The sequence below is a fragment of the Ranitomeya variabilis genome, chromosome 1 (assembly GCF_051348905.1).
Source record: "Ranitomeya variabilis isolate aRanVar5 chromosome 1, aRanVar5.hap1, whole genome shotgun sequence".
Classification (NCBI taxonomy): domain Eukaryota; kingdom Metazoa; phylum Chordata; class Amphibia; order Anura; family Dendrobatidae; genus Ranitomeya; species Ranitomeya variabilis.
This window is the reverse complement of record NC_135232.1, coordinates 1,100,615,937-1,100,643,238: the sequence shown is the minus strand read 5'-3', so window position 1 is coordinate 1,100,643,238 and position 27,302 is coordinate 1,100,615,937. Positions and strand designations below refer to the sequence as shown.

The 27,302-nt window shown below is 42.9% G+C and overlaps 1 protein-coding gene across 3 annotated transcripts in view; it reads left to right on the top strand.

Moving 5' to 3' along the window:
• SORCS2 (sortilin related VPS10 domain containing receptor 2) overlaps positions 1 to 27,302 on the top strand; it is a 1,081,958-nt gene that overhangs the window by 887,818 nt on the left and 166,838 nt on the right. For all 3 annotated transcript variants that reach the window (XM_077280087.1, XM_077280089.1, XM_077280090.1), the window contains exon 9: positions 23,700 to 23,879. In XM_077280087.1, coding sequence (XP_077136202.1) covers positions 23,700 to 23,879 — 180 coding nt within the window. The remainder of the gene's footprint in view (positions 1 to 23,699; positions 23,880 to 27,302) is intronic.

The following is a 27,302-nucleotide window of genomic DNA, read 5'->3' as shown; positions in this document are numbered from 1 at the left end:
CTCCGCTCCGTACACCTCGTACACACACGGCTCCGCTCCGTACACCTCGTACACACACGGCTCCGCTCCGTATACCTCATACACACGGCTCCGCTCCGTACACCTCGTACACACACGGCTCCGCTCCGTACACCTCGTACACACACGGCTCCGCTCCGTACACCTCGTACACACACGGCTCCGCTCCGTACACCTCGTACACACACGGCTCCGCTCCGTACACCTTGCACACACGGCTCCGCTCCGTATACCTCGTACACACATGGCTCCGCTCCGTACACCTCGTACACACGGCTCCGCTCCGCACACCTTGCACACACGGCTCCGCTCCGTACACCTCGTACACACCCGGCTCCGCCTTGTACACCTCATACACACACGGCTCCGCTCCGTACACCTCATACACACCCAGCTCCGCCTTGTACACCTCATACACACACGGCTCCGCTCCATACACCTCATACACACCCAGCTCTGCCTTGTACACCTCATACACACCCAGCTCTGCCTTGTACACCTCATACACACACAGCTCCGCTCCGTACACCTCATACACACCCAGCTCTGCCTTGTACACCTCATACACACCCAGCTCCGCCTTGTACACCTCATACACACACGGCTCCGCTCCATACACCTCATACACACCCAGCTCTGCCTTGTACACCTCATACACACCCAGCTCTGCCTTGTACACCTCATACACACACGGCTCCGCTCCGTACACCTCATACACACCCAGCTCTGCCTTGTACACCTCATACACACCCAGCTCTGCCTTGTACACCTCATACACACCCGGCTCCGCCTTGTTCACCTCATACACACACTGCTCCGCTCTGTACACCTCATACACCCACGGCTCTGCTCCGTACACCTCATACACACACTGCTCCGCTCTGTACACCTCATACACACCCGGCTCCGCTCCGTACACCTCATACACACACGGCTCCGCTCCGTACACCTCATACACACACTGCTCCGCTCTGTACACCTCATACACACACTGCTCCGCTCTGTACACCTCATACACACACGGCTCCGCTCTGTACACCTCATACACACACTGCTCCGCTCTGTACACCTCATACACACACGGCTCCGCTCCGTACACCTCATACACACACTGCTCCGCTCTGTACACCTCATACACACACGGCTCCGCTCCGTACACCTCATACACACACTGCTCCGCTCTGTACACCTCATACACACACGGCTCCGCTCCGTACACCTCATACACACCCGGCTCCGCTCCGTACACCTCATACACACACGGCTCCGCTCCGTACACCTCATACACACCCGGCTCCGCTCCGTACACCTCATACACACACTGCTCTGCTACATCCACACAAACCCCTCCTGACCTCACACAAAAGCTTACCCTCCTCCAGCATGATGACAACCAGCACTGCACTACTGTCCTGCACTACACGGAAGCCCTTGATCATGTGACTCCGACTCCTCCCCTCCTGTGACCTCATCCTAGGTCCTGTGCGCACAGAGCAGCTGCAGCCATAGTTGTGGTGTGCGGCTCTCTGCGGTGGAGGGGCTCTGCTGCCGTGACAAGTGCAGTCCCACCCGTGATCGCGCATGCACTGAGAGAGTGCACGCGCACCAGGGCCTGTAAAGAAGGTTTATAAAGGGCCGGCGGCCCATTTTGTAGCTCAGAGTTCTTAGGGGCCCCTAAGCACTGCGGGCCCTGTCGCAATTGCGACCCCTGCGACCGCGGTAGTTACGCCCCTGTATGCACCACTTCTGTATTATCATCCACTCCTGGTTTTGGCTTACAGGTACTGATGTAAAATACTGACCATGTGCATGTGGCCGAAGACCGAAAATCTGGGCACTTGAACCCACAGAAGTGAGTTTAGGCCCTTTGATCACAGACAGGGCCGGACTGGCCATCCGGCAATTCTGGCAAATGACCGAAGGGCCTCTCTGGTCATGGGCCGCCTTGTCTGCTACGTTGTTAAAAGAATCGGTGTTCCCAAGACACCCATACTGTTAAGAGTTGTGACGGAGCACAAAGTCTCTGACTCTTTCACTAGCTTGAAAAATACATAGAACAACCTTTTTCTATGAGGAACGGTTGGCTTCTTATTAATTTATTGCTCATTTATTTACCTACTCACAGTAGTTACTGCCAAGTGTCCAGTGATATTAGATTTTTATTTATGTAATCCATAAGGCAATCCATAGCAGTGTACACAGGAGCAGATGGAAAAGTGTGTACAATAAAAGACAAGAATATACAATAACAAAAAATACATGTATAGCCTGTCGGCAGGGTATAAGGTGTAATCGTGGCTCCAAGTCGCCAGCCGATTGGGTGGCAAGTGTGTAACGAGGGTTTTAGTAGAGGAGGTATGGCGCCAAAGGCCACGGTAAGAAGAAGCGCTTGGTATTCCACATTCTTTGTTTGTAACATGTTTGGAATAACCTTATAAATATGATACACAACTGTAAATATATATATATATATATATATATATATATATATATATATATATAACATTCTAATTTGATTTATTACCAAATTATAAAATAATAAAAGCAGAATGGAAAAAAACTCAACAAAGATAAAATTGACAGGAGGTCACATCAATTGGATACAATAATAATAATAATAATAATAATAATGTGATTATTATAATTTGTTAATAAATACAATTTGAATTTGATATATACATAGTTGTGTATCATATTTATAGGATGATACACAACATTGTATCACTTACTATTGAATGTGTTAATGTTTGGAATAAAGTAACGTGTTGGTTGCACAGATGAGTGCCGAATACATTTCCATCTTTCTATATATGTTTAATTTTTTTGACTGTGATATATTTAATTTGGACATAGATATTTTTTCTTTTGATGCTGCACGGGAATTATTGTGCTGAGAGTGCCGATACAAGCTTCTATGGATTGATTTTTTTCTTTTACAAGGCCATTCATCACGGCAGGACTTATCTAGCTCTCACAGTGGCATCAATTGTTCAGTGCTATGTGGAAACAGTAATTTGGTAGTATAGTCTTCTTCTAAGCAAAACTTCAATGACAAGAAAGAGACTAAAATGGAACGATATCCCTTTACTGTATTAAAAAAAATTCCACTCAAATTATACAGGGTTAAGGAAATATGAGGGAATTCTTAACTAGATACATTTCTTAGAAAATAAAATGAGGATTTATTTACAAACTGCACTTCGTAGCTAATCCCTACACGGAATGATGACAGCAGCATGGGAAGAATGTGTTCATATTGTAGGAGAAAGTGACCTGTCCACTTATGTTATTATGTAAGTGAGGACAGGGCTTATTGTGCCTGAAGAAAAGTCATAAAGTGGATTGTGATAGAATAATGTGTAGGCAGTCACGTCATGGACTTACTACAGCAGCGAGATAGAAGTGTGATGATCTTGTGGAAGCCAGTGACTAGAGATAAATGGATTAGGCAAAATTTAAATTCACCAGATCGCTCAAATTTTTACGGGAAATTTGAATTGCTGAGAAGTTAATTTCTGCTAATTTAATGTACTTTATTATACTTCGGGGTGTCTTCAGACCCCAGAGCTTAATAAATGCAATATGTAAAGAATAAAGAAAATCCTCATATTCACCTCCCTGCTCACCTTCTCCTCCGCTCCTCTACTCCTCACCGTCACCGTTGATGAATTTGCCGGGTTCTGCGCAATCGCGTGCCAAAGGTATTAACGCCATGACATGCGACATAACCTCGTGTGCACATGCTCAGGGGACCTAATGAAGCCCATTGTGAGAGGTGCGGGGAATTCTTTGAGAGCGGTGACAATCTGAAGATGCGACAAGGACGGGATGACGGATTAAGGAGCGGTAAGGGGAGTATAAGGATTTATTTATACTTTTATGGCCTTTTACAGTTCAGAAAAATGGCAGACGATGGCCAACATTTTGCTGAATCCATGAATGAAATTATAGAAATTTCGTATTTTGGTGAATGCAGATTTTTGTAAAATTGGAGTCAAATTCCACTCAAATTTATTCACTCGTGTTTAGCTGTGACTAGTGATGAGCGAGTGTACTCGTTGCTCGGGTGATCTCTGAGTATTTGTTAGTGCTCGCAGATTTAGTTTGTGTCAACGCAGCTGCATCATTTGCGACTGCTAGACAGCCTGAATACATGTGAGGCTTCCCTAACAAACAGGCACCCCCCACATCTACTCAAGCTGTCCAGCAGCTGCAAATCATGCAGCTGTGTCGACAAAAACTAAATCTCCGAGCAGTCACAAATACTCGGAGGACACCCGAGCATACTCGGGCAAACCCGTGCAACGAGTACACTCGCTCATCACTAGCTGTGACCTGTCCGTTCATGTTAATATGTTAGTGAAGGCAGAGTTTATTGTGACAGGTGAAAAGATATGAATTGGATGGCGGTAGAATATTCGGTAGGCATTCAGATCACTGAACTGGTTTTAGCCGCAGGAGAAACTTGTCTTGATTTTGTAGCAATAGCCAATGGTTCTCCGCACACTCTTGGGAATAGTTGATGCAAATATTTTTATTACAATAATCCATCCAAACAAAAAATTGAACCAGTCTTACAAATGGTAACAAGAGTGTGCAGTGAACCATTGTCCTTTGGCTTCCAAGCCCATTTCACCAGCACCTCAACCAATTGACTGTGTGCGCACTACTATTATATTTCTTTGATTTTGTAGCAGTCAGTGGCCTGTCCACTCATATTATTATCCTAATAACGGACTTCATGTAGCGGGACAGAGATAAGAAATTGTCAGGATAGAATATCCTGTAGCCAATCAAGTCTATGGTGTGATTACAACTGCAGGAGTAGAGTGTGATGATCTTGTGGGATGCAGTGACCATTCCACTATTGTAACTATGAAAACAATGCTTCATTATGCAATTGAAGGTACCAGAACATTCTGTATCCAATTCAGATCAGTTGACCGATTACAGCAGCAAGAGAGATGTCTGTTGATCTTGATGGAGGCAGTGACCTGTCTACTCTTGCATTAAGGCATATCTTCATGTGACAAGGGAATGTTTATAGAGTGATCAGGGATGTTATAACATCTTGTTGCCAATTAAATGAATGGGTACATTTCAGCAGCAGAAGTGGAGTATGTTGATTTTGAGAAAGGGCATGAGATGTTTATGTTATTGAAGCCAAGGCTTCCTGTGACAGGAGTCATGAAATGGGCGTGGTAGAACATTTTGTAGCCAATCACGTCACTTGACTTATTACAGCAGCAGAGGAGGAGTGTGCAGGTTTTGAAACAAGAAAGAACTGATCTTTTAGAAAATGAAAAAAAAAATGTAAAGAAGTATAATAATACCATGGGCATTAGACTCTCTCCTCCAGTCTATACACAACGTTACACATGCATTATACATATTTAATTTGTTTTGGAAAGACTGCTTTTAATTTTGTTCCATTTTTACTCTATGCTCAAGGTGGAATTACAGTCTGCATCTGGCTTCACGAAAACAGATGCTTGTTAGTATGCGAGAAGTTACCTAAATTAAGCACTTTGCTAAATTGACGTTTATATCTGTGTATATGTGACGGCTAAATGAAGTAAATTATGCTGCATTTCATTAGTAGAAGAAGAACATTTCTTTAAATTATAATTTATATTTATGCAATGCTCACTGAGAGCCTAATGACCATTTTTCACTTGTGCGGATCTTGATTAAGTAAACGCCCGCAGAACAAGTGGGAGGCCGCTCCGATGCGCGCTCCGTAATATATCACCGGTAAGTTATACTGCTTGCATAGGCATCACTGCTTTATTAGGCTATGTTAATTACTCCTGCCAGACATGGTGAAAATACATCCATAGTAATAGACCCTACAGTTTAAATGTATTAACAGCTCGCATAATATATTACTGCACCGACTCCTATAACGCTACTTCTCCCCTTCGGAGCCACATCATTTTTTTGAACAAATTCTTGTGATAAATATAAAATAAGAAGAATGTAATGAGTTGGAAATTAATTGTGGCTGCAAAAAGCTTAGACATAATTTAGAGGCCATTAGCAAGGAGGGTTGTGTCCTACCATAGCGGTGTTAAAATTACAGATTATTATTATTTGTTAAAAATTGGCACTGCTTATAAAAAAACAGACTATTTTAAATGGGTCATAGGATTTAGAGGAGAGCAAGAGGAGCAGCATTCACCACTGTTTTGAACACAGGATTGCAGGCAGAGATGTTTCGCATGAGTGCACGCTTCTTCTGGCGCACATTCAAGTTGTAAGGTTCTAGTGAAAAGAAGCAAATGTGCAATTTACTTGGTATTAAAAATTCTCTTTTCTCAATGTGGTTGGTCTCCTAAGCAAGGAGTGCAGTGCTTACAGGCTGTTTTCTATATAGCTTGTTAGCGTCGCTCTGAAACAGAAGAGGTGCCATGTGCTCCTCCGGTGCTGCAAAGGCAAAGTTGCAACATTGGGGAAAACACAATTCGAGCCACAGGACTAAACTGTCAATCAATCAGGAGCACTCTACCCCCTGGCAAGTATGAAGACAGGAGGCAGACTGCGCTCTTGAAGATTGATGTTGAGAATAACCCTTAAATTCATGACGACACCTTTAATTATTATTTGCCTTGTCTGGTTTTCCTGCATAGTACCTTATCATAGGCCAGCCATACGAGTTGGTCTTCTCAGTTGCTGAATAGCTATATGTCTGTTTTGTTAAAGTTCGAGGTTCACGGATTCCCAACAACGTCAAAATATTTTCATGCATCGATGACATAACATTGGTGGAGGTCTGCGAGCTTGGAATCCCACTGTAAGGGAGGGTCTGCAATGCTCAGTAGTGCAACAAAACCAATCATAGTTTGCACTCTCATCTTAGAACACCTGTAAAAAAAAAAAGTAAAGATGTTCCTGTGCTCGTAGCCTGTTTATTACAAACATCCATGGAGATTCCAGCCCAAAATTGATTCTAGTACCCCATTAAAAAAGGGAAAAACTGAAGCAGCTGTAGGCTTATTAGTTGTACTGGAGATAAAAATGCTGCAGATTTTGGATCATCTTCCCCAATCTTCTTACTGCTTATGTATTTTGTGTCCATAGCTCTATTAAGTAACCCTAACCTAATGTAGATCTGTAGAGCTGCTTTGTGCGTTTCCTGCTGGCTGCTCCTTACTCTCTCACGGCATGACTCTCAGCCATGACCTAGGACAGATCTATAACATGGTGCCCTCCTCCTCCTTGCCTATAATAAGGGCGTATGATGTTGTTAATCTGGCCCCTTTAGATTTGCCATTGGGTTAGAACATGCAATACAGGATGCAATATAGTGATACATAATACATTTTTTTTTTGTTTAAATATTAAAATAAGGTGTAATGGAAAAGCTAAAACATGTCCACATTACAGACTAAAGGGGTTGTCCGTTATTTATAAATTTTTTAACAATGAGCTCATGGCGTTGCTAAAATGGAAAACCATTGTTATGAACTGACCTGGGTTGGAGTAGTGGTATTGCAACTATTAGGGGCAGCACCAGCAGGTAGCGTAGTCAGGAATAACCAGGAGTCAGTATACAGGAGCAGCAATGTAGTTAAAGGATCAGCCGGTACTGTAGTCAGGAATAGCCAGGAGTCAGTAAACAGAAGCAGCAATGTAGTTAAAGGATCAGCAGGTAGTGTAGTCAGGAATAGCCAGGAGTCAGTATACAGAAGCAGCAATGTAGTTAAAGGATCAGCAGGTAGTGTAGTCAGGAATAACCAGGAGTCAGTATACAGAAGCAGCAATGTAGTTAAAGGATCAGCCTGTAGTGTAGTCCGGAATAGCCAGGAGTCAGCATACAGAAGCAGCAATGTAGTTAAAGGATCAGTTGGTAGCGTAGTCAGGAATAGCCAGGGATCAGTACACAGGAGCAGCAATGTAGTTAAAGGATCAGCAGGTAGTGTAGTCAGGAATAGCCAGGAGTCAGCATACAGAAGCAGCAATGTAGTTAAAGGATCAGTTGGTAGCGTAGTCAGGAATAGCCAGGGATCAGTACACAGGAGCAGCAATGTAGTTAAAGGATCAGCAGGTAATGTAGTCAGGAATAGCCAGGGGTCAGTACACAGGAGCAGCAATGTAGTTAAAGGATCAGTAGGTAGTGTAGTCAGGAATAGCCAGGGATCAGTACACAGGAGCAGCAATGTAGTTAAAGGATCATCAGGTAGCGTAGTCAGGAATAGCCAGGGGTCGGTATACAGGAGCAGCAATGTAGTTAAGGGATCATCAGGTAATGTAGTCAGGAATAGCCAGGGGTCAGTATACAGGAGAAGCAATGTAGTTAAAGGATCAGCTGGTAATGTAGTCAGGAATAGCCAGGAGTCAGTAAACAGAAGCAGCAATGTAGTTAAAGGATCAGCTGGTAGCATAGTCAGGAATAGCCAGGAGTCAGTATACAGAAGCAGCAATGTAGTTAAGGGATCATCAGGTAGCGTAGTCAGGAATAGCCAGGGGTCAGTACACAGAAGCAGCAGTATAATCTTGGAATAAAGGAGCAGGTGAAAGGAAACTTGACTAAAGGTAGGGAGCTCATTAATCACACAAGGAAGGAAGTGCAATACCAGGTTTAAATAGGGAGTTCGATCAGGGTGGAGTCAATCAGAAAAAACACAGGTATTAGTATCTGGCTTAACAAGGAACTGTTCAGTGAGTTGAATAGCTCAGAGAGAAGAGCTGCCACCTGGTGCACAAGAGCTGCTGGGTTCGCGTTCTGACAACCATACTGCTTCCAGTGTCACCTACTGGACTCCTGGATACCTTTTCTGGTAGGGGCATCAGATGGCCACTGCAACCAATTAACAACATTCCATTTGAGCTAGAAAAAAAGAGTTGTGAAGCTGTTTTTTTCAGTAGGAGTGTCTGGTGATCTCTGCAGCTAGTCGGTCACTCATTTGTCAGCAGTGGTCCCCTACGTCTCCAATAAGAAGCAGCCAGAAGGAGGAGCGGTGAGGTGTCCAGTTGGGTAGTATTTTTTTTTATATTTTATCACTGCCAATGAGCCCACACTTAAAAATGTTATTAGTAGTGGCCCCCTCAGATAATAGCATTGGTGGCCAAGAATAAAGGACCTGCACTGAAATCTCTTTATAACTTGTGATCGCTTATGTAAACTTACCTAGAGAAAGTGAAATTTCCCATATTTGTTGTAGGCCTAAGTCATGGTCCTTTGACTGCAGATTTTGGCCAACATAGTTGTTTCCACTACAATCATCAGACATATCTGAGAAACCCTTTTTTAAAGTAAGTGGGCAATCCGTTCTAAGGCAGCTGTAGACACATATTAGGTACAGGTCAGCTAGAAATACTGCATATCACATGGAGATAAGGGTTTTTTTTACCCATTTTTTCTATCTCTGTCGACTCTTCGTAGTTTGGCCCTGGAGTCCAGTACTGTGAGTGCAGATGTCTTCTTTTGCTGCTCCCTCCTCCCTTTCACAGTATAAGTCTCAAACGTAGATTAAAGCAGATTTCCATCATCTTCTCTGTCTCTTACTTAACTCATTGAGTCATTCTCCTTCACATTGTACTTGCTCCTGGAAAATTTAGGTGACAACCACTTAGGCTGCCACTACATACTACTCCATCTTACGCTAATCCATGAAAAACTGTCCGATTATTCTGCTCAGATTCTGAGAACAGTTTGATCAGAGTTTGATCAGAGTTGCATCAGTTTATCTTGGACATGAAGAGGAAAAAAATAAAAGTTCACCACCTCCTCCATTCTGCCAGTCCATGGTATTCGTACCACACTCGGATGTGATCTGAGTCTGGTCCAATTTTTTTCACAGACCCATAGACGTGAAATGCTGCTTTTGATCCAACACATGTCACCGATTTTTTAATTTTTTTTCCTCAAGTGGTCCTAGGAAAAATTTAGACATATGCACAGCCCCATGAAATATCATCGGTTGGAGTAGTATCCATGAAAACCACATATAGCACTCGTCCAAAAATATCGGTCCCGTGCACCAGCCCATATAGCGATGTTTACTCATACTCCAATATAGCTGGACTTGGCATTAACAAACATAGGAAATATGGGATATCATACTCACGGCGTGGAAGCTTTCATGGCCACCAGATCGAAAACTTTGATGCAAACAATATTATTTCATCTGTTCATCTGTGGTTAGTTAAAAAATATTTTTTTTTAGTATTATTTGACGTCAGCAACTTTCAGATTATACAGTATGGTCATAGACTGGAGAATTTAAGCACAGTTTAGCGCTATCGAAACTGGCACACAGTGACGTTGATCTTAAAGTCATCATTAAAATTCCAAAGCTGCTTACAATGCGCTTGTTCTGCCTTCACAGCCCAGATTTAGAGAAGAGAAGATGTTTTCCTCAATAAAGAAATCATTTAATCCAAATTTAATGTCACTTTGAACCAACGTTCTTTTATAAAATTGAGGTCCTGATCCTGTATCTTTTTAATGATTTTCACACTAACCTTGTCGCTACATAAAAGCAGCGTCCACAGAGGACGTTGATTAATATTGAGTTTGAATGGATAAAAGTGGAACGAATGTATCACCCACTCTTTATAGCACCCCTTTCCAACCAAGAGATGCGAGCAAAACTAAGGGGACATATCAGGGTTGCCAACTTGATTTTTTTTTTTTTTTGGACAGCTTATCGAATAATCCAAAACAGCCAACATTTTTATGGATGCATTGAAAAGCCATGATAAATGATTAAGCTTCTAAATAATACATGCTTGCAGCCCATAATTTTGATATGAAAGCATTAATTGCAATCACTGTGAGCTGTAAAATGATGATAAGTACAGTAAAAAAAAAGCCTGAACAAGATTCTATAGTTTCCAGAAATGTTCAAACGCATCAATTTTGTTTTATGGATAGGTGTTAGAAGTACCATATTTTAGTGGACTGTCCAGGAATTTCTGTACAGTTGGCCACCCTGGGTACCATATAGAATAAATAATTGTTATCTAACAATGATTTGGCCGGAAGGCATCTCTTCCGACTCCTCTGTATACAGGAGCGCTCCCTCTGCCGAGTGTTCCTGTGCTCTGTACAGGACAGTCGCTAACAGACCCCGATATAGTGGGATGTGACATTAGTCTAGGGGGCTTATATCTCTAGCCCATGTGATATCAGCATTAGGCTCCCAAACCACTGTTCACAGTATATGTTTGGATAATAAACTATTGGGCATTGAAGATTATAGCAGTGAAAGTTGGAAAACGAGGCACCAACTAAATAAATGCCATAGACTTTCTGAACCTCGAGTTCGCAGGAACTACATTTGGAACTCTAAACTACTGAGCATCAGTAGGAGAAGAACCAAGCCATTTATCAACACATAAGGTGGCCAAAAGATCGTTCAACTGACAGCCAAATCAGGCAACTCTCCCATACACAGGAGCACTCATTTGACCGAGCGCTTCTGTATTCTCTATGAGATGATCCGGTCGATATCGGCAGGTTTGATAGACATAAGTCTAATATGTATGGCCAGCTATAGTCTACAAAAACAGCAAACAGTATGTGTTGTAACCAATGGACTGGAGGTCCTTTAAAGGGTTTGTAACCAAGCTTGGAACACAATAGAAGGAATGGAGCAAATGTGTACAGTACATGCTCAACCACCGTTTCATTCAAGACGGAGCTCTGCAGAGACGTTTCAGTGGTTGGACCCTAAACGTTGGTACAAACTCTTGCATACTTCCGGACCTCCCATAGACAATAGATGTCTGACTACCCTTTGTTCTACTCTACAGTGACGTCCTAAAAAAACAGGGTGACAGAAACTGAAATTCAGCCACTGGATATCAAGGGCTAACATGGAGTCACCAAACTATTTGCTATACAGAACATTACCAATGTTTGTTTAGTATAGGAAACCAATTTTCATATTAACTATTAGGAAGTTAGGGAGGTCCACTATTCTGTATCCTCATCCCATCAGTAAAGTTGAGGCAAATTACAAAGAGCATATATTCCTCCTGAGGACCTGCTCTATCCTGCATTACACAGACACTGCATTTACACTGTGTAATTTTTTTTTTATTTATTAACACATCTTTATTCAATTTATAAAAATAACAGTCATAAAATTATACATTACTTTCCACCTCCCCCTGACCAGAGGGACAGATGGCATAGTACTACTTCACGCATTAAGGTTTGGGAACCTATATCTATGCACCTCCCCCCCTTTAGGCTGTGCTGAACATTTTCTGTACTAGATGGCATAGTACAACATATACAGTTCATCAAAACAAGGAGGACGGGAAGACAATATTTAAACACTGATATTTAAATTCACTAATTATCATCAGCTGATGTCATTACATCCTCCATTATCACCCACTAACCACCGGCCACTCGAACTCACCCAGAAATAAATTTACCGTATGAGTGAGAAGGAATAATGAAAACTAAAAATAGAAAGGGGAAAGATCATATCAACCCCAAAGCTGTTTTTCTCCTATTTTGTTTAAATAGCACCCAAAGCATTTTGATTGACAGCCCTGTTGCTCTATCTGGTTTAGTCTGTGGGCATTTCCCTAGGTGCCTCCCATCCTTAATTATTTGCAAAGTATTTGCCTGGATAGCTATTAGTGAACCCCCAGGTGCTTCACAGACAATTATAACATTGAGTTGTGAAACTAAAATGATTACATTTTTTCCACAAAAATGATCTTTTAGCCACAATTTTTTTTTTTTTTTTCACAAGGGTAACAGGAGAAAATGGACTCCCTAGTATGTCCTGCAATACTGATGCTGATACCTTATATGTGGAGGAAAACTACTGTTTGGGCGCACGGCAGGGCTCGGACGAGAAGGAGTGAGGTTTTGGAATGCAGACTTTGATGGCATGATCTGCAGGCGTCATGTCTCATTTGGAGAGCCCCTGATGTGCCTAAACAGTGGAAACTCCCTCACTACTGACCCTATATTGGAACTGATCTAGTGTTTTTCTGATATGTGAATTTTGTGGTGGTATACGTGAGTTATGCAGTGTACATCAGGCTGGCATATGTGAGTAGTGTAGAGAGCATCAGGTTGGCATATGAATTATGTGGTTTTCGTCAGGTTGGCATATGTGAGTTGTGTAAGTCAGAAAAAAATGTATTAGTCCATGGATGAGTGGTAGACTCTGAAACAGTCTTTCATATACAGACCCAGGTTTCTCAGGGCTGGTGTCACACTGATAAATAGTGTTCTTTCTTATCCCTCTTCTGTAACACCTTGCACCTCTTTTACGTCCTTCCTCTCTTTGCAGTTTGAGGGATCTCACCGAGGAAATGTTGGCATGGTACAACAAAGGCACTTTCAGTTCCGAAAGTACTGGGGCCCGCTCCTTCCTGACTGCCAAATATAAGGGCTTTGATCACTACTTCCGGGAACTGAATGAAGGTCCCGGTCTGGCGTGCACGTCATTATAGCACGAAGACGTTGTACATTGCCATCTATACCATGTGCACGGCCAGATTCTTGCACCACATCTTGGCTTTTCTCATGGCAATGTATTGCTGGAGGACTTGCTCAGAGAGATCAACTCCCCCATGTTTAAGTTGAACCCCAGTACACAGTGTGGTTTGTGGAGCTGTGTAGAGGTACTTCGCACAGTGGTGGGGGTGCTGCTATCACCACATATGGTGGTTAAGAAAAGGACATCCCTCTTGTCCTTGTACTTGACCACCAGAATGTTATTGCTGCATTGGGCTCGGCTCTTGCCCTTTCTGAGCAGCTACCTTATTAGTGTTTTTGGGAGGCCTCTCTGATTTTTGCAGACTGTATCACAGGCTGCGGTACCTCACGCAGAGACACTGGTATACAAGTTATATATGAAGAGGTCATGATAACTTTGATCCACCAGTGGATGCAGCAAATCCCACACAATTTCCCCACTCACTCCCAGGACAGGGGGCATGCAAGGGGTTGTGTCATGATTCTCAATGGCGAGAGAACATAGCCCAGCATATATAAGAACTAGCTCTTGGAAGATGGAATCTAAACTGACCATGAACTAAACCTGCCGCACAATTAACAGTGGCCGGGTAGCGTGCCTACGTTTTATCCCTAGACGCCCAGCGCCAGCCGGAGGACTAACTAATCCTAGCAGAGGAAAATACAGTCCTGGCTCACCTCTAGAGAAATTTCCCCAAAAGGCAGACAGAGGCCCCCACATATATTGGTGGTGATTTTAGATGAAATGACAAATGTAGTATGAAAATAGGTTTAGCAAAATCGAGGTCCGCTTACTAGATAGCAGGAAGACAGAAAGGGCACTTTCATGGTCAGCTGAAAACCCTATCAAAACACCATCCAGAAATTACTTTAAGACTCTAGTATTAACTCATAACACCAGAGTGGCAATTTCAGATCACAAGAGCTTTCCAGACACAGTAACGAAACAGCAGCTGTGAACTGGAACAAAATGCAAAAACAAACAAGGACGAAAGTCCAACTTAGCTGGGAGTTGTCTAGTAGCAGGAACATGCAAAGAAAGGCTTCTGATTACATTGTTGACCGGCATGAAACTGACAGAGGAGCAAGGTTATATAGAGACTCCCACATCCTGATGGGAACAGGTGAACAGAGAGGATGATGCACACAAGTTCAATTCCACCAGTGGCCACCGGGGGAGCCCAGAATCCAATTTCACAACAGTACCCCCCCCTCAAGGAGGGGGCACCGAACCCTCACCAGAACCACCAGGGCGATCAGGATGAGCCCTATGAAAGGCACGGACAAGATCGGAGGCATGAACATCAGAGGCAGTCACCCAAGAATTATCCTCCTGACCGTATCCCTTCCATTTGACCAGATACTGGAGTTTCCGTCTGGAAACACGGGAGTCTAAGATCTTTTCCACAACGTACTCCAACTCACCCTCAACCAACACCGGAGCAGGAGGCTCAACGGAAGGCACAACCGGTACCTCATACCTGCGCAATAATGACCGATGAAAAACATTATGAATAGAAAAAGATGCAGGGAGGTCCAAACGGAAGGACACAGGGTTAAGAATCTCCAATATCTTGTACGGGCCGATGAACCGAGGCTTAAACTTAGGAGAAGAAACCCTCATAGGGACAAAACGAGAAGACAACCACACCAAGTCCCCAACACAAAGCCGAGGACCAACACGACGACGGCGGTTGGCAAAAAGCTGAGTCTTCTCCTGGGACAACTTCAAATTGTCCACTACCTGCCCCCAAATCTGATGCAACCTCTCCACCACAGCATCCACTCCAGGACAATCCGAAGATTCCACCTGACCGGAGGAAAATCGAGGATGAAACCCCGAATTACAGAAAAACGGGGACACCAAGGTGGCAGAGCTGGCCCGATTATTGAGGGCGAACTCCGCCAATGGCAAAAAAGCAACCCAATCATCCTGATCCGCAGACACAAAACACCTCAAATATGTCTCCAAGGTCTGATTAGTCCGCTCGGTCTGGCCATTAGTCTGAGGATGGAAAGCAGACGAAAAAGACAAATCTATGCCCATCCTAGCACAGAATGCCCGCCAAAATCTAGACACGAATTGGGTCCCTCTGTCAGAAACGATATTCTCCGGAATACCATGCAAACGAACAACATTTTGAAAAAACAGAGGAACCAACTCGGAAGAAGAAGGCAACTTAGGCAAGGGAACCAAATGGACCATCTTAGAGAAACGGTCACACACCACCCAGATGACAGACATCTTCTGAGAAACAGGCAGATCCGAAATAAAATCCATCGAGATGTGCGTCCAAGGCCTCTTCAGAATAGGCAAGGGCAACAACAATCCACTAGCCCGAGAACAACAAGGCTTGGCCCGAGCACAAACGTCACAAGACTGCACAAAGCCTCGCACATCTCGTGACAGGGAAGGCCACCAGAAGGACCTTGCCACCAAATCCCTGGTACCAAAGATTCCAGGATGACCTGCCAACGCAGAAGAATGAACCTCAGAGATGACTCTACTGGTCCAATCATCAGGAACAAACAGTCTACCAGGTGGGCAACGATCCGGTCTATCCGCCTGAAACTCCTGCAAGACCCGCCGCAGGTCTGGAGAAACGGCAGACAATATCACTCCATCCTTAAGGATACCTGTGGGCTCAGAATTACCAGGGGAGTCAGGCTCAAAACTCCTAGAAAGGGCATCCGCCTTAACATTCTTAGAACCCGGTAGGTATGACACCACAAAATTAAACCGAGAGAAAAACAACGACCAGCACGCCTGTCTAGGATTCAGGCGCCTGGCAGACTCAAGGTAAATTAAATTTTTGTGGTCAGTCAATACCACCACCTGATGTCTGGCCCCCTCAAGCCAGTGACGCCACTCCTCAAAAGCCCACTTCATGGCCAAAAGCTCCCGATTCCCAATATCATAATTCCGCTCGGCGGGCGAAAATTTACGGGAAAAAAAAGCACAAGGTCTCATCACGGGGCAGTCGGAACTTCTCTGCGACAACACCGCCCCAGCTCCGATTTCAGAAGCGTCGACCTCAACCTGAAAAGGAAGAGCAACATCAGGCTGACGCAACACAGGGGCGGAAGAAAAGCGGCACTTAAGCTCCCGAAAGGCCTCCACAGCATCAGGGGACCAATCAGCAACATCAGCACCCTTCTTAGTCAAATCACTCAATGGTTTAACAACATCAGAAAAACCAGCAATAAATCGACGATAAAAGTTAGCAAAGCCCAAAAATTTCTGAAGACTCTTAAGAGAAGAGGGTTGCGTCCAATCACAAATAGCCTGAACCTTGACAGGATCCATCTCGATGGAAGAGGGGGAAAAAATGTATCCCAAGAAGGAAATCTTTTGAACCCCAAAAACGCACTTAGAACCCTTCACACACAAGGAATTAGACCGCAAAACCTGAAAAACCCTCCTGACCTGCTGGACATAAGAGTCCCAGTCATCCGAAAAAATCAGAATATCATCCAGATACACAATCATAAATTTATCCAAATAATCGCGGAAAATGTCATGCATAAAGGACTGGAAGACTGAAGGGGCATTTGAAAGACCAAAAGGCATCACCAAATACTCAAAGTGGCCCTCGGGTGTATTAAATGCGGTTTTCCACTCATCCCCCTGCTTGATTCGCACCAAATTATACGCCCCACGGAGATCAATCTTAGAGAACCACTTGGCCCCCTTTATACGAGCAAACAAATCAGTCAGCAGTGGTAACGAATATTGATATTTAACCGTGATTTTATTCAAAAGCCGATAATCAATACACGGCCTCAAAGAGCCATCTTTCTTAGACACAAAGAAAAAACCGGCTCCTAAGGGAGATGACGAAGGACGAATATGTCCCTTTTCCAAGGACTCCTTTATATATTCTCGCATAGCAGCGTGTTCAGGCACAGACAGATTAAATAAACGACCCTTAGGGTATTTACTACCCGGGATCAAATCTATGGCACAATCGCACTCCCGGTGCGGAGGTAGTGAACCAAGCTTGGGTTCTTCAAAAACGTCACGATAGTCAGACAAGAATTCAGGAATCTCAGAGGGAATAGATGATGAAATGGAAACCAAAGGTACGTCCCCATGAGTCCCTTTACATCCCCAGCTTAACACAGACATAGCTTTCCAGTCGAGGACTGGGTTATGAGATTGCAGCCATGGCAATCCTAGCACCAAAACATCATGTAGATTATACAGCACCAGAAAGCGAATAATCTCCTGGTGATCCGGATTAATACGCATAGTTACTTGTGTCCAGTATTGTGGTTTATTACTAGCCAATGGGGTGGAGTCAATCCCCTTCAGAGGTATAGGAGCTTCCAAAGGCTCCAAATCATACCCACAGCGTTTGGCAAAGGACCAATCCATAAGACTCAAAGCGGTGCCAGAGTCGACATAGGCGTCCGCGGTAATAGATGATAAAGAACAAATCAGGGTCACAGATAGAATAAACTTAGACTGTAAAGTGCTAATTGAAACAGACTTGTCAAGCTTCTTAGTACGCTTAGAGCATGCTGATATAACATGAGTTGAATCACCACAATAGAAGCACAACCCATCTTTTCGTCTAAAATTCTGCCGCTCGCTTCTGGACAGAATTCTATCACATTGCATATTTTCTGGCGTCTTCTCAGTAGACACCGCCAAATGGTGCACAGGTTTGCGCTCCCGCAGACGCCTATCGATCTGAATAGCCATTGTCATGGACTCATTCAGACCCGCAGGCACAGGGAACCCCACCATAACATCCTTAATGGCATCAGAGAGACCTTCTCTGAAAATCGCCGCCAGGGCGCACTCATTCCACTGAGTAAGCACAGACCATTTACGGAATTTTTGGCAGTATATTTCAGCTTCATCTTGCCCCTGAGATAGGGACATCAAAGCTTTTTCCGCCTGAAGCTCTAAATGAGGTTCCTCATAAAGCAACCCCAAGGCCAGAAAAAACGCATCCACATTGAGCAACGCAGGATCCCCTGGTGTCAATGCAAAAGCCCAATCTTGAGGGTCGCCCCGGAGCAAGGAAATTACAATCCTGACCTGCTGTGCAGGATCTCCGGCAGAGCGAGACTTCAGGGACAAAAACAATTTGCAATTATTTTTAAAATTTTGAAAGCAAGATCTATTCCCTGAAAAAAATTCAGGCAAAGGAATTCTAGGTTCAGACATAGGTGCATGAACAACAAAATCTTGCAAATTTTGTACCTTCGTGGCGAGATTATTCAAACCTGTAGCTACACTCTGAAGATCCATTTCAAACAGGTGAACACAGAGCCATTCAAGGATTAGAAGGAGAGAAAGAGAGAGAGAAAGGCTGCAATATAGGCAGACCTGCAAGAGATTCAATTATGAGCACACTCAGAACTAGAGAAAAAAAAAAAATAAAATTTTCAGCAGACTTCTTTTTTCTCTCCTTTCTCAGCCAATAATTTAACCCTTTTGGGCCGGTCAAACTGTCATGATTCTCAATGGCGAGAGAACATAGCCCAGCATATATAAGAACTAGCTCTTGGAAGATGGAATCTAAACTGACCATGAACTAAACCTGCCGCACAATTAACAGTGGCCGGGTAGCGTGCCTACGTTTTATCCCTAGACGCCCAGCGCCAGCCGGAGGACTAACTAATCCTAGCAGAGGAAAATACAGTCCTGGCTCACCTCTAGAGAAATTTCCCCAAAAGGCAGACAGAGGCCCCCACATATATTGGCGGTGATTTTAGATGAAATGACAAACGTAGTATGAAAATAGGTTTAGCAAAATCGAGGTCCGCTTACTAGATAGCAGGAAGACAGAAAGGGCACTTTCATGGTCAGCTGAAAACCCTATCAAAACACCATCCAGAAATTACTTTAAGACTCTAGTATTAACTCATAACACCAGAGTGGCAATTTCAGATCACAAGAGCTTTCCAGACACAGTAACGAAACAGCAGCTGTGAACTGGAACAAAATGCAAAAACAAACAAGGACGAAAGTCCAACTTAGCTGGGAGTTGTCTAGTAGCAGGAACATGCAAAGAAAGGCTTCTGATTACATTGTTGACCGGCATGAAACTGACAGAGGAGCAAGGTTATATAGAGACTCCCACATCCTGATGGGAACAGGTGAACAGAGAGGATGATGCACACAAGTTCAATTCCACCAGTGGCCACCGGGGGAGCCCAGAATCCAATTTCACAACAGGGTTGAATCTGGGTGTCCTTCCCTTCATAAACCTTAAACTTGTGGGTGTACCCTGAGGTACTCTTGCACAGTTTGTACAGTTTAATTCCTTACCTGGCCATGTTACTGGGCAGGTATTGCCGGAAATTGAGCCTTCCTTTGAAATGGATCAGGGACTAATCCACGCAGATGTTCCTTTGGGGCACGTACACCTCAGCAAACTTGTTGCTGAAGTGCTCAATGACCGGCCGAACTTTGAAAAGTCGGTCAAAGTTTGGGTCAGCTCGAGGAGGACATTGTGCATTATCACTGTAATGCAGTAATATGTGGATGGACTCAAAATGTGTCCATGCCATATCGATGCGGAACACTGGAGTATTATACAAAACGTCAACACTCCAATATTGCCAAATTTCTGGCTTCTTCACTATCCCCATGTGAAGAACAAGGCCCAAAACTTCATAATTTCTATGGCGTCTACAAGGGTCCAGTTGGCAAATGATGAAGTCGGATTTTGGGATAAAAATTGCTGGGCACACAATAAAGGAAGGTCCTCTCCCTCACTGTCAGTGTCGAAGGCAAGGATAGCGTATGCCTCCTCCGCTGAATACCTGGTTTGGGACGAGCTGAACAACATTTTTTTCACGTATGTGGTGTTTGTGTGTACCAAATTTTATTCAGATGTGTTTGTGAGTGCTTGGTGTAAACTTCTTTTTTTATTTAGAAGAGAAAAAAAAGAAAAGGATATAGAACGCAAAAATATAAAAATTTGGTAAAATAAAAAACAAACTTATTAAATGGACGTTAGTAAAAAAACAAATTATTGGGCGCCAGCAACTGACACTAAACCTGATTCAATTCAGTAAAAAATACTGTAGTAGTTGATGATTACTACGGTATATTTCTATCCCTAATCTAAATAATTTTTTGATTCTTTTAAAAAAAACTCCAACTGGAGGTTGATCACTAATGTGCGTCAGTGATCAATGCACAACGGCTGTAGGATACACGGATAATAATTTTTTTCCGCACGGACCCTAACTCAATTAATTAAAAAATTCCATAGTAGACAATGATTACTACAGTATATTTTTACTGTCCCTAATCTAATACTATCAACTAATCTTTACTGACACTAACTCAACTAAGTAAAAAATACTGTAGTAGACGAGATTACTATGGTATATTTTTACTGTCCCTAACTACCGTAATCTAATCCTATCAACTAATCAATTTTTTTTTTTTTTTTACTTTATTCTTTTTTCTCAAGAAAAAAACAAAAAACAACCACTGGAGGCCGGGTCCTTGATGTTCATCACCAACCTGCGCACGACAGCACAGGCTATTTTCAATCAGCAAGAACCTATCTGTTTGTACACAGATTAGAGAAAGAGTGTATATCAATAATTTTGAAAACACGAGTTCTAGAAATCCAGGCATTTGACATATCTCATACATGCATCCTTTCTGTCCCACCTATTATATATCTTGTCTGAGTGGGGCGCCATTGCGCAGGTTACTAGGGTGCCAACCTCCGCTGGTAGCTAGGGAGACTCAGGTCAGCACAGGGTTAGGTACCTTCCTGTGGTGTATATATTATATTTGCCTGGTGATGGTGCTTTTTCTATATTTTTAAAATTGGTCATTTTTAAAGGTGATATTTTAATCTAAAAGTAAGAATCTATGGAGCGCCCGCTAGGACCTCGGGGTACACGGGCCGGGTCCGGTCTTCATTAAAGGGGTGGTCACGGTGGCAGTGACCCAGTCCGTGGCCCTGGGCATCCAAGTTAAAGGGAAGGTCTTTAAAGGGGTTATTTGGAATAAAGAATATTCTTGACGCCACCTGTGGTATTTGGTCAGGGATGACCGATGCTGCTTAAAGGGGTCCACTAGGGATGATGGTATTGCAGCAGGGATGGTTTGGCTTCCCACAGGTGAAGCTTGATCCATAGGGCTCCCGGGGTAGTAAGTAAAGATGGTAGGTGGTGTGGTGCCAGAAAGAATTAGTCTCTTTACCTTTTACTGGTAGTACGCAGCCACAGTCCCGGGTATGGATCTCAAGTGATGGTGAGGTCCGGCCAGCCTGGAAGCAATTCGGAATCTCCTTAGCCAGGTGGGGTTGGAAGCCTTCCTTACTGCGCTGTGTTGTAGTCCCTTGCTGCCTGAGGCTTCACACAAGGTTCTCACTTTCTCTCTGTCCCTTTGAGAAGGACACTACCCATATGGCAGGCAACGCAAGCCTTTTTACAGGTGTCTCTAGTTATGACTCCGGGGTCTAAATGCTGCTGTGCCTTCGGGTGTTAATGGTGGACAGGCGACTTGAAATCTCCTGCCTGCCGGTTTCTGCTGTGGGGCATACAGTTACCCCCACAACCTCGGAATTCCGGCCTCCGGTATTCTTGCTCTTCAGGAGGAAGCTCAGTCGCAGCTCCCCTCCAGCTCTTCGCTTCTCCTCTGCTTGTTCTCCTCTCACAGTCTCCTACAAACTGCTCAGTCTCTCACTGCTCTTTCCAGGAGCTGCAGAACTTCGTGTCTGCATGGCCTCAGCTTTCCACTCCTCGCTCCTCTCTGACAGACTATTCTAACTCCTCATCCAGCCAGAATATATAAGGAAGTTCCCCTGAATCTGGGTCTCGAGCTCCCCCTTCTCGCCTGAAGGCAGAACAGTGTTGATTGTGCAAGTTACCTGTTAAAGGGATCCTTGTCGCTTCCAAGCATAGCATCACCCTCCCAAGGAGGAAGGCAATACCACTGTGACAACCAGACTCCTGGGATGTCACATTTATGGTGAGCCAATTAATTTTATTCTTACCAGATCTAGTGAAACTGTGAAAGTTAGGGGTGGACATATTATTAGGAGGAAATTGGGCCCATTGTCACCTACAAAGCAGGTGGAGTTGTGCAATAAAATTAGCTTTTGGACTGTAAAGGGTACATATATTGTTCTTGCACAGTGGTCCTTTTCTGTCTGTGTCCGCCAGTGCAACTTGGTGTCAAAATGACAGCCACATGGAGGAATGTGAAGGAGTTGCAGGTAACTTCTTGCTCCCATGCTTCTGCCAGCTACGAGACACATAACACTGTGTAATATTCAGTTTCTCTTGTGGTGGCGATGTAGGAAAAATTTAACATTTTTCTGATTTTCACAAAAATGACAGCTGATCGTTGGAGTTTCTTAGCAGGAGGGATATGTTGTGATCAGCTTATTGTCAAGGGGCCAATTTAATAAATAGAGATTGCCCAAAGGCGAAAACCTCTATTGATCCCACTGACTGTTTTCCCAGCTTTCCCATATGTTACAGAAGGGTTTTTCCTCCAGATTATTGGTTTACTTTTGTTAAATCAGGACAAGCGTCTACAAATCAACATCAGTATTTCCTATATTCTTTTTTTTTTTTGCTCTGAGAGGTGTTGTCTGCCAATAATCTATTCTCCATTAGCTAAAATCCACATCTGGTCTTCACAACACTCCCCCCCATAAGAGAAAACACACACGGCGGTGCTGGAAGGCCACAAGTATAATGCGGCCAACTCAGGGATATGTCAAATGTTCGACCGAATGGTCTGAATTCCTCTCTGGGAAACCATTAATCATTTCTAATGCCGCATAGATCTGTTGTGATTGGTTATTGGCCTCTGTAATAATGCTGCCGAAGATTTTATTAGTTAATAATGGTAAAATATTGGCTGCTCGAGTATTCATATTTCATGAAAATTGCTACGCAAGCTGACCTAATTGGTTTCTGGAGGACACTGAATTAGGAAACCTTTTAACCACAGCAGCTATGCATGGTAAATTTTAATATTACGCTGAGTGATTCAATATATATGTCCGATTAATCAAGGGAAATCTAGCAAGGATATTACTTATATTTCCATATATCTTATCGTTAATCATGTTATAAACTCTTTATTCCTTCTCTTGATTCATGTTTCATTATCCATTGATATCTTGCAATTTCAGCAAGACATCTAAATATCTAGAAGTTGAAAGTAAGACTGTCAGCAGAAAATGTCTGATGTTGATGGTCACTTGTGTTTTTTTTTTTCCAGGATTTACAAATTATCAGCACAGATGAAAATCAGGTGTTCATTGCTGTCCAAGAATGGTATCAAACAGACACGTACAACCTGTATCAGTCAGATCCACAAGGAGTTTATTACTCTATCGTTCTGGAGAATGTAAGAAGCACCAAGCAACCTGAGGAGAACGTCGTCATAGATATTCTGGAGGTGAGAAGAAATCACAACATGAAAGTAGAGGAACGTGATATTTTATCGATGCTGCACTTCATTTGTCCTTTTTAAGGGGTTGTCCACGACATCATTTTATTTATATTTTTTAAACCAGGCCCAGATTGGTAAAAAAAAAAGAGCAATCCTAACAGGAAGATAAAGGATGGAGACCAGCAGTGCTATGGAGGAGGTGGGGGGATTGGTAGAGAAATTTAGATTTTAGACCACAATGAGGCTGGTTTTTAAGGTGGACATTCTGAGCAAGGGCAGAACATGTGGCTGCTATGAGGACTTTTCCAGGTCTGACCCTGGTACAGTCTCCCGAATGGAATCCCGCCTAGTGAGGCCATCACATCCAGAGATTGAATGGAGAGGTTTCCATGCGTTTCTGTGACTCACTCTAGTCTTGGAAAAGTGGTTGTCCATGCCAGACCATTCATTCTCAAGTTTGATGCAGTGGCCACCTTAGCAGGCTGGAGATAGGCATAGGTGGCTAGAACCTGTGCATGTAATGAAAATCTACTTAGAAATTTCAATCAATTTGTTTTACTTTCTTATCCACTCATTGCTTAACCGGTTCCCAACAGCTCCTTGCCCAAGATATTCACCATTGTCAGTTACCAGTTCCCGCTCTGGTTTTCGTCAGTGTCAACTTGTGGATGATATCAGTAGACCTGTTAGATTAGCAGGAACAAGACTATATTACATAGCCCCACTCCAGCCTTAATGCCTGAGACTGTGCACATCTAGTCGAAATGTGGCTGGAGTTATGCAAATCACATACTTGCAGTCATGTGACGGCCTTGCTCCTGGCGCCTTCATCAGTGTATCCTGACAAAGAGCAATGTGTGCGATATGTGTAATTAAAAGTCTGCAGTCACATAGAATGACTACAGACTTTTGTCCCAAACCCAGACCTTCTCGTTTAATCCCTTTATGCCTTGCAGTAAATGACAACCCCATCATCTTAGGCATTTGAGAGAGGGAGGGATTGCAGTGTGCTGATGGGTTTCCATGGCAGGTGGTGACCGAATATTGGCCCTTATTGCACCTATTAGGCCCTGCCTATGTAATAATGGTAGGCATAACACATTGAAATACAGAAGTATTGCCTATTAGATTAGCAATGACGAAAATACAGGTACAAATCTTGTAGTAGGACTAAGAGAAAAGGAAAAACTATATACATTTATATGAAAAAGTTTGGGCACCCCTATTAATCTTAAGCTTAATGTTTTATAAAAATTGTTTTTTTGCAACAGCTATTTCAGTTTCATATATCTAATAACTGTTGGACACAGTAATGTTTCTGCCTTGAAATGAGGTTTATTGTACTAACAGAAAATGTGCAATCTGCATTCAAACAAAATTTGACAGGTGCATAAGTATGGGCACCCTTATCATTTTCTTGCTTTAAATACTCCTACCTACTTTTTACTGACTTACTAAAGCACTTTTTTTTGTTTTGTAACCTCATTGAGCTTTGAACTTCATAGCCAGGTGTATGCAATCATGAGAAAAGCTACTTAAAGTGGCCACTTGCAAGTTGTTCTCCTGTTTGAATCTCCTCTGAAGAGTGGCATCATGGGCTCCTCAAAACAACTGTCAAATGATCTGAAAACAAAGATTATTCAACATAGTTGTTCAGTGGAAGGATACAAAAAGCTGTCTCAGAGATTTAACCTGTCAATTTCCACTGTGAGGAACATAGTAAGGAAATGGAAGAACACAGGTACAGTTCTTGTTAAGGCCAGAAGTGGCAGGCCAAGAAAAACATCAGAAAGGCAGAGAAGAAGAATGGTGAGATCAGTCAAGGACAATCCTCAGACCACCTCCAGAGAGCTGCAGCATAAACTTGCTGCAGATGGTGTCACTGTGCATCAGTCAACTATACAACACACTTTGCACAAGGAGAAGCTGTATGGGAGAGTGATGCGAAAGAAGCCGTTTCTGCAAGCACGCCACAAACAGTCGGCTGAGGTATGCAAAAGCAGATTTGGAGAAGCCAATTTCTTTTTGGAAGAAGGTCCTGTGGACTGATGAAACCAAGATTGAGTTGTTTGGTCATACAAAAAGGCGTTATGCATGGCGGCAAAAAAACACAGCATTCCAAAAAAAACACTTGCTACCCACAGTATAATTTGATGGAGGTTCCATCATGCTTTGGGGCTGTGTGGCCAATGCCGGCACCGGGAATCTTGTTAAAGTTGAGGGACGCATGGATTCCTCTCGGTATCAGCAGATTCTTGACAATAATGTTCATGAATCAGTGACAAAGTTGAAGTTACGCAGGGGATGGATCTTTCAGCAAGACAATGATCCAAAACACCGCTCCAAATCTACTCAGGCATTCATGCAGAGGAATAATTACACTGTTCTGGAATGGCCATCCCAGTCCCCAGACCTGAATATCATTGAACATCTGTGGGATCATTTGAAGAGGGCTGTCCATGCTCGGCGACCATCAAACTTAACTGAACTGGAATTGTTTTGTAAAGAGGAATGGTCAAAAATACCTTCATCCAGGAACTCATTAAAAGCTACAGGAAGCGACTAGAGGCTGTTATTTTTGCAAAAGGAGGATCTACTAAATATTAATGTCACTTTTCTGGTGAGGTGCCCATACTTATGCACCTGTCAAATTTTGTTTGAATGCAGATTGCACATTTTCTGTTAGTACAATAAACCTCATTTCAAGGCAGAAACATTACTGTGTCCAACAGTTATTAGATATATGAATCTGAAATAGCTGTTGCAAAAAAAACAATTTTTATAAAACATTAAGCTTAAGATTAATAGGGGTGCCCAAACTTTTTCATATAACTGTATATGTATATATATATATATATATATATATATATATATATATATATATATATATATATATATATATATATACATTTTACATATATTTTAAATGTTAAAATTATGTAAAAATTAAAACATTATTTTCTTTTTAAAAATGCCCTATTATTCAAAGCTTAAGAAGAAAAAAAAAGAAAAACAATTGAGAAATTACTCTTCTTTATTCCCCTCCCCCCTGAAAGACTTCAGTTATGTGTGCGCCACAAAGGTGCAATTGAGAAATACAGCTCATCTCCCAAAAACACAAGTCCACTTTTCACATGTCTACAGTATGTCAGCAGAAAAATGAAAGAGTTATAATGTGACTATAAAAAAAGCTAAAAAAAAAAAAAGCACAGTCCTTAGGATTCAAACAAGTCTGGTCCTTCAGGGGTTAGAGAGATTACCCAGTTAGAATAGACCATCGATATTAGATCAGTGGAGGTGTCGCTCTTGGCACTCTTCAGAAGTGTGTAGAGGCAGCAGCGCTCACCCTTAATTGTTAGCGTGGCACAACTCTACACTGATAGTGGTGGTTGTAAAGTAGAGAAGTTTAGTCCGAAGGAGTGATCAGTT